We start from the raw sequence: 8,756 nt of genomic DNA on the forward strand, positions 1-8,756 counted from the left end.
CCACATAAGCTTCCGGTGTCCACGAGACACAGTGGGAACGAGTTAGAGTATTTAGTTGTCAGTTGAAACCAAGTTGAATTGTGTAGATGTGCTCTCTCAAAGTTGGAGTGCTTATTTGGCAGCTGAGGCCAAATTTAAGTGTCTCTGAGCCTTTGCCAGTCAGAACTGTCCTCCATGAGTTAATGAAGATTGAAGGGAATGCAATTAGTAATTTTATTCAATTGACCTTGTTCAGTTAATCAAGTTACAAGCATAATACTTACTCTAAATGCAAACTTTGAAATTGCTACCTAGACATAATGCTACTAAAATATACAGTTGTTCCCTTCTTTTCAATAGGGAAATGTAAACAAACAAAGAAATAATAAAAAGAGAATGAACTAAATTCACACTCTGGGATACAAGCCTATGAAAAATACATTATAGGATGTCCCAGATCAAAATCCCTCTTTCCTTCGGCCCATGTTTCAAAGCTAGCAAAAAGTTCGATACAAAGGAAAACTCACTAAAAATTTGTATCATTGACTATCTTGATTTATACAAACATTAGATACATGTTCCTGTAGCCAACTCTAATATATGATATGTTCATTGTTTTATTGTAGTTCTTTTCGTCGCGAGTTGTATTCTAGCAACTCACCTAATGTCAGTTATCTGCAGAAAGCTTCATGTTTTAGTACTCTCCAATTTCTAGCAGAATGTCAGGATGTACTGCAGCACTTTTAACATTGAGAACTCTCTGTAGCTTTCTGTGGTTAAATATTTCCACTTCTACTGAGAACATTGAGCTTACAGGCCTATGATCTGATAGCTTTAATTCTGCGCGCTTGTAAAACAGCTGTTTTATACCTTTTCCCAACCAAAGTATACGATCACACCTGCATAAACGTGAAGAAAATACTCAGTTACTAAAATTTATGTCATGCTTCTCGCGATTCTTCTTGACTCTCAAACTTGTCACTTACCATGCTGGTGATCTCTTCTTTTCCCCTTCTCTCAGAATTTCACCATTGTATCTATCAGTGTTGAATTCATACTTGTAAGTTGGAGCAAAGTTAATCAACCCTTCCTTCCAACCAGCAAAGACATGTCCATTTCGGAGTTCTTTGTGTAACTGCTCATGAGATGCAACACTATTTAGCTTAGTTTTCCTAGGAACTTATGCATACAATGAAAACTTAAGACAAATTTTAGTTTTGACTCACTTGATCACTGTTGAGAAGTTCATCCCATTGCTTTTTGGCAACAAGCTTCCGTACCTCAGCATCCTCCATACTGATTCGATAATTTAAATCTCCAAACCAGAATATCTGACTGTAGATATTGAAGTTAAGTTATATATTGTTAGTAGTTGCTGAATTAACATCTCTTAACGCGAAATACTGAACTGATTATTGAATTCCTACCAGAATCAACTGAGAGTACTTACTCATGAGATGGAATTGTTTGTGGTTCATCTGTATCTGTGTCAAATATGGATGAGAAATGAGTACGCCTCATGATTTCATTGACATCAGAGTTACGCCTTTGCTCAGCTCCATCCTTTTGTCCGGATGACAAATGAGAACAAACAAAGCATAGCCGCGACTGGTAAAGAGACATGCTCACAGAAACAGATCCCTGTAATAGCATCACTAACAAGTCAGCTCTTAGTTCTTTAACTGGCTTATGGATCATTTCCATTGATGAATTTCAACAAAGAAGTATCAACAGATACATAAAGGGGTCGGAAAAAGAGGCAGGGGGTGGGGGGGAGTCTGATTGTCTTAGCTGATAAGCATTGAGTATCGAAAAGGATCTCCCAAAGTTAGTTGTACTATACAACTTGAACAATAAATACATACTGAAAGAAGAAGCATTACCTTATTGCCCATGTATCCCATAAGTCCAATTCCAACAGCAGAGACTTGCAAGTTGTTTATATGTCTCCTCAATCTTCGACGTACCCAAACTGATACATATATACCAACCATCTGCTTGCTGACAATACGTACATACATTGGACGAGACTTCACTGTATGATTTAGAAGTGAATTTTCTTCTTGAACCTCTGGAAATTCTTCAAACAAGTCATTTTCCTCATCACAAAATTGATCAGAGCCATCAGAAAGAGCATCAAGAACTACAGGTTCTTCTTTTTGATCCATCCACATCAATCCTAAGTTTCCTGAGCTTTGATGCACCCTTTTTAACCCTCTACCGTCTAATCCACTAGTGTCAAAAGCAAGAGGATTGTCTATGGTACCAAAACCAACTCTCGCGGTACTACTGAAGACTCTCCTCAACTTAAAATTAGAAGAAAGAACTTGAGGTGTCGCATCCAGGGGACGTTCAGGCCAATCCAATCTACTGTCACAATCAATGCCATATATCCTCTTTAAATAGAGATTCTTTCCTAGGTTGATAGTATTATTCTCGAAAATCAAAGCTGTGTCAAGTGATGCCTCATCTTCCATTCTATCCAGTTCAGGAGTATCAACCACATCCGCAACATCTGCAATTATGTCATCAGCAGAAGAAGTCCTTAAAACTGGAGAGGGTGGAGCACTATAACTCTTGAGCTTAGTTTCAGGTTCCTCTGTCCTGTTTAACGTTCTTCGGATGATCGCCTCCCATTTCGGAACTGGCCTTCTATTTTCTGCTCCCAGTACATTTCCAGCATTCAGAGGGACCACCTCTTGGAATCTGTAAACAGCAGATACAACCTTTTTAGGTTGAACTCATTTATCTCATCTAATTTTCAACAACCAACATGTTTCAGGTCATATACAACTACATCATATAAAATGGATAGATTCAGCAAATGGATTTTGAGCCTAACTCAAGAGGTGAGAAATGTCCAAGTCATAAAAAGAGACCACCCACCCGGTAAAAGCCCAATGTGTGACTCTTCAACCTCCCATACGCCCAGGATTGGACATCTGAAGAGTGAACAATTTTTAATATGGAGGCCTAACATTAAGTAACAAGAATTAGGATGGGTTCTGATTTGACTCTGATATCATGTTAAAGAAATGAAAATAGGGCCTAACTAAATCCCAAAAGCTAGCTCAAAGAGATGAGGATTTTTCAAGCTAACTCAAAGTTGGGACTCTTCAACGTGGATTTAAAGCGCGAAGGATTACACATAAGCTAAGGAAAACAGGAAATCTGATACACAGTTCATTGGAAAGTGCCTAAAAACATTTTATGCATACCCAAGAATATAGATATCTGCTGGTTCTTGCATACAAAGCCACTCATCAATATCAAGATCCTCATCTGGAAGTCTTCCTGCTACATTCCAAGTTCCAACTGTAACTCTGCAGAAAAATCAGGGCTAATATAAATCACTTAACTCTTCCAACCGGACTTCAGGTCCGAAAAATAAAAGAATCAAACCACCATGTAATTGATTCTAAAGACAAACCTCACTTCTTTCGTGTTAATATACTGAGCTCTCAAAGTTTCTGATTTCCCTCTCCTGTGTCTTGGTGTATACTCAACTGAAGGTTTCCCTGATCAATTAAAGTTCAACTAGTCAATATCATAATAGGAGTTCTAAATTAGTATAAATAAGACACAAACTTAATGATTGAACTGATGAGTCTCCGTTTACTTGATAAGTCAAGCTCCACTATAAGCAAAAAACAGAAATCACATATCTATGAAAAGGGGTTGATGTATTCGTTGGAATTTTCATTAGTACCTGTTGTTTGAGTCTGGCATTCATTAAGCTTCCCCGGTTTTCGATGTCTATGATCTTCAATCATACTTTCATCTTTGAGTGAACAAGCTATAAATTCACCAAGAAAACAACTAATCAATCCTAGAACAAAACAAACATCAACAACAACAAACAACATACCCAGTGAAATCCACAAGTGGGATTTTGGAAAGTAAGATGTACGTAGACCTTAGCACTACCTCACGGAGATAGAGAGGTTGTTTTCGAAAAACCTCGTTTCAAAACAAAACAAACATCAAGAAACAATTTTTTTTTCATGTATATAACTTATGAAAATTTGCATACCATCATCCTCGCTCTCAGTTTCAGTGTCAACTTCATCTTCACTAAAATCATACACCTTAGGTGCAATATTCAGCCACTTTTTCATCACAATGGATGGCCAAAAGGCCTACAAACAAAAACAAAACACCAAATCTCAGCTTACCATTTGATCAAATGACTAATTAATACTTTTAGTACTATAAACAGAACATGAAAACACACACCTGAGATGATCTCTTGCCCCTTCTTGTTTTCATTAGCATAACAGACAATCAAGAAAACAGGAACAAAAGAAAGAAGAGAGTTAAGTAAATGTTTCAAGATTGCAAGTGTTGTTGTGAGTTTAATATGTATTATGTATTTAAGGGGGCTAGAAAATAGGTTGTCAATTTGTTTAGACTTTCTAACAAAGAAGATTCTTAGTAAGAACAAATGGAAAGGACAGAAAAACTATTGGCCAAAAAAACTAACAGATATATGCTGTCCTCCAACTTGCATATCAAAAATCACCAACAAAAAAATTAAATAATAATAATAAAAAAAATTCAATGGTCCTGAAACTTGTCCTTTTATTGAAAACAAAAAAAGCTTGATATTATTGTTAACTGAAATAAACAACAACATACATATTGTATTTCCACGGAGTGAGGTCTAGGGTCGTAGACTTTATCTTTATTTTAGAGGTGAGGTAAAGAGGTTCTCTCCAATAGAACCTTGACTTAAGACAAAACCGGACGTAATAAAAGTACAAGTGACAACAGGTAAACTCAAATTTAAAAAAAAAACATAATTCAAGGAAGTCATTATCAATTTCAAGAAATCTCAAATACTAAAAGTTGAGTAGTGCTTATTACACTCCTTAAGGGAAGTTGTGGAAATATAAGCCATTGACACCAAAAGTTAGGACAGATTTTATGTTTAATAAAATATTCCAAAATGCAAATCAGCTGCTTTAATCTTTATTGCATGGTTGTAACTACAAGACAAAAATTAATTAAAAATTGAAGAATGACACAGACCATATATATTAATGTGAAATATTTAAAACAAGATTAGGATCTAGTTTTATTTGTAAAATAATTTATTAGTTTGTTTAATTAAGGCTTTATTAAAATTCACTGTGGAGTGATCAAGCTACAGGTATTGGCTCCTCATTGCACCTAGAGCCTAAGTTAGCGTTGACCAAACAATGATAATTAGGCTGTCTACCCCTTCTTTCTCTCCCTCATAATGACTGATTTAGGGTCGGTTCTTTGGGTTCAATCTGATATGAGAATGGTCTCATGGACTAAACTCAAGTTTAATAAGTTTTGGTCCATGCTGGTGAGTTTGAGTCGTCAAGAACGTAAAAAAGGTGAAAGCTTTTTAACTTGACGGATCCAAAATTTTTATTGATAAACAAGGGGAGTCAATATATAAAGTATACACATAAAATAAAAATTTTAACCTTACTAAATAATGTAAGTTTTCAACAAAAAAAATATTAAAATTTGACGTTCCTTAGCAAAAGGTGGCTCCACCAATACTCCTAGTGAGGGGATAAAAAAAAATACTGAACAAATTGTTTTTAACGAAAAGCTGTAAACATGCAAAAAAAAAAAAAAAAACAAATTATATACATAAGGTTTTTTTTTCTAGTACCATCCACTTAAGGCCTATTAAAAGGAAAAACATTATTTATTGAGATTTTTTTAATTCTTTGAGATCAAAATCGAGATCTTAAATCAAGAAATGAGGTCAGAATACAAGAGGAGCAAAGCTATATAGACTCAATCAAATCACTTACAGAATATCGAGACTATTTTTTCCATTTAATAAGTGAAGTAAGGGGGAGAGGGAAGCCAGGAATAATTAGCTAGATTTATTAGACCAACACGGTATCTCACTTTCGAAAGAGTCTCAACTTAATAGTGTACACCTAGCTCCATAATTGAATTAGTCACGAACTAAAAAGTGATCAATTTATAAAAAAAAATTATTCATCCCATCACAATTATATATATAGTTTATGATTATAACACCAGCTCTGGTTTCCGCATTGCCTGCTCCAATGTAACCTTAACCACAACATTTTTTTTAAAAAAAATAATCAATTCTTGTTAAGTCAATTTGCTTAGTGAATTAGATGTGAGTGATAACAAACAAAACCTAAAACGTGTAATTAAGAAATGCAACTTGTAAAGAAAAGACACCGCCTGACTTGCACATAAATAAAGATTCCAAAGACCCCACTAACAAAAATATGTGGTTACCTTCTTATGAATGGTAAAATAAAATAAAATTTTTCAGATTAAAAAAAATACTAACAAAATTATAAGTCAATACGTCATTACTGATTTAAAAAGTTAGCGTTAACATTGAATTAAACAGTTGTAAAGTTATAGTCTGGACGGTATATAATTACAAAATAAACATACAATATACAAGTTACATAAATATGGATAAAACATTGGCATATGGTGGATGGTAACTATCTAATCACAACCCATGCAAATAGGATTAAATTTACAAGAAATGAATCATTAAATTAAGTTGTGGATCAACAAAGTTATGATTTAGTGATCATGAAGTGAATATAAATTTTGAAAGATTAGGGTTTAAATTTTAGCAAAAAATGAATTATAATTTGATTAGAAAATAAGTTATCTGGAAATTATAATAATGACAGAATTATTTTGTGAATATACTGTTATTAATAGATGTTAGGTTTATTGGATTAAAAATGAAATAAACGGAGTTAATATAAAATGTGGTTTGGTTTAAACGGGATAAATTAGGATAAATTTTTATTTTTAATTCAATGTTTCTCAAAAAAGTTTGAGAGAAGAGCTTTTGACAAGGGCAAATTTGTCATTTTGTTAATTTAGCCCTGTATTGTTTTTTTTCGAAATTGTTATCCCACGTAGTGTGGTATAAAAATATTACTACAATTAGGAGTTGATTTCTTGGCTAACAAAATTATATGAAGATTATAATTCTAGGAGAGTCAAATCTGCATGACCCTTATGGTCTGGGCATCAATTCACACTATTTCTTCTATTTTCATATAGAAAAAATATAGATTTGGATTGTTATTAATTATTTGATATGATGTTTAATAAATATGTGTATACATTTATCCTTCTCTTTATTATTTTTCTTTTTAAAGTGTTTATTTAGCATTTTGGCACTCACCTTATTATGATTTTTAAACCAGCCTCTTTCACCGAAATGCCTTTTAAAAAAATTTTCTTTTCACATCAAAATAAAATTCACTATATTATATATAGCCAATTCGAATACAAATGAGTATTTTCCAATATATTCTACAAATTCATATCTGAACGCCTCTTAAGAGTGGAGTCGTTCGCATGTGCAAGCTGGAATCCATTTTCAAACCAACAAGAAAAATCAAAACGAAAATATGAACCTTCCAATAACAAAAATAGACTTAAAAAAAGAAGAAGCAGAATGACCTAATTATCTTTTATAAGAAAAGACTTTGGACGAGCACGCTTCAACTACATCTTTGAAACCACTATTGAAGGTAGATGTTAGAATATATGAAAATATATTCTGACAAATTATAACAGATTGTATATATTTAATTTTTGATATAGAAATATTTAGTTTTTTTAATTATAGTTTAATTATACTCTTGATTTATTTCATTAACCTCAATAAATATCATAAATGATATCACTATAAGCTAATATTCACAGACAAATAAATAATTTCATAATCTTTTGAAATTATAATTCATTATCCCATCGATTAAAACGATTTGTTAGTAACCTGACACCTATGCTGAACAAGTATACAACTAGCAGCCCGTTTGGATGGGCTTAAAACAAATAACTTTTATGTATGAAATACTTTTAGAATTTTGAAGTACTGAAAGTTATTTTTATAAATAAAAAGTTGAGTGTTTGGATGAAAGTGCTTATGCCGAAGAAATGAGGAAAATAATGTGAATTTTAGGGTTAAAAGAATAAATGGGGTAGTTTGGGAATTTAGTTAAAATATAAGGGATATAAAAGTAATTTTTATGGTAAAAAAAATAGTTTTAAGGACTCAGATTTTTTTTTTAGAAATTCTAACTTTTTATTTTTGATTGACTTTAAGAAATTTATGGCTTAAAGTTAACATTAGACAAACACCACAATAAGCTAAAAAGAACTTATAAATTAGTTTAACTAACTTATAAGCCCATCCAGCTCTAGGTAGAATATTACTTAGTTGAGATGTGACAAGATAACAAAAGTCATATTGTAGAAAATTGTATACTTTGGGTATAGAGTGGGACCAAAATAGAAGGCACTAATTACAAGAAACAAATAAAGAAATGATGTAATAATGGGTTGAAGGAAACTACGAATGGAGATATGGGTAGTGGGACAAAGTAGAGAGCACTAAATGTGGAGGTAATATTTTGAAGAATATCATGAAAAATAATAGTTGTCTTTGAAGGTGACTTTAGATTGCAACCATGGAAAACCATAAAAGTGCCTACAAAAGCAATAGCATAGTAGTCCATTTACCGATCTGAATTGTGGTGTCGTGATAAAATTACTTTTTGCATATGAAGAAAATTTTATTGGCAACGCCATCTCCAAATAAGCCCTATAGTGTGCTGTCCAAATTTAATCAGAACTCCAATACGGACTCCGAACATAAAGTAAAAAACAAAACAAAAAAGAGAATAGTCCATCCGTTTCAATTTATGTGATGTGGTTTAATTTGAGATGAAGTTTAAATTTGTTATCTCAAATTCATCATAATATCT

At 32.8% G+C, this 8,756-nt stretch overlaps 1 protein-coding gene across 1 annotated transcript; it reads right to left on the reverse strand.

Moving 5' to 3' along the window:
* Window positions 1-195: 195 nt before the first annotated feature.
* Window positions 196-4,382, reverse strand: LOC129889725 (type I inositol polyphosphate 5-phosphatase 2-like). The gene is made up of 10 exons (XM_055965134.1): window positions 4,216-4,382; window positions 4,013-4,118; window positions 3,689-3,775; window positions 3,410-3,497; window positions 3,198-3,302; window positions 1,863-2,685; window positions 1,430-1,620; window positions 1,206-1,314; window positions 966-1,114; window positions 196-878 (listed from the first exon to the last, which is right to left on the reverse strand). Exons 1-10 carry the CDS (start codon window positions 4,252-4,254, stop codon window positions 674-676), a joined length of 1,902 nt encoding a protein of 633 aa, XP_055821109.1. The 5' UTR covers window positions 4,255-4,382; the 3' UTR covers window positions 196-673.
* Window positions 4,383-8,756: the final 4,374 nt, after the last annotated feature.

This window comes from Solanum dulcamara, chromosome 5, assembly GCF_947179165.1.
Source record: "Solanum dulcamara chromosome 5, daSolDulc1.2, whole genome shotgun sequence".
Taxonomy (NCBI): domain Eukaryota; kingdom Viridiplantae; phylum Streptophyta; class Magnoliopsida; order Solanales; family Solanaceae; genus Solanum; species Solanum dulcamara.

Bases quoted from the DNA above. Each gene is read 5' to 3' on its own strand.
- LOC129889725 (XM_055965134.1), bottom strand. From the start codon at position 4,254: ATGCTAATGAAAACAAGAAGGGGCAAGAGATCATCTCAG. The intron at 2,686-3,197 runs GTATGCATAAAA...TGCTGTTTACAG, and splicing joins GCAGATATCTATATTCTTGG to ATTCCAAGAGGTGGTCCCTC. The intron at 879-965 runs GTAAGTGACAAG...ACGTTTATGCAG, and splicing joins AAGAAGAGATCACCAGCATG to GTGTGATCGTATACTTTGGT.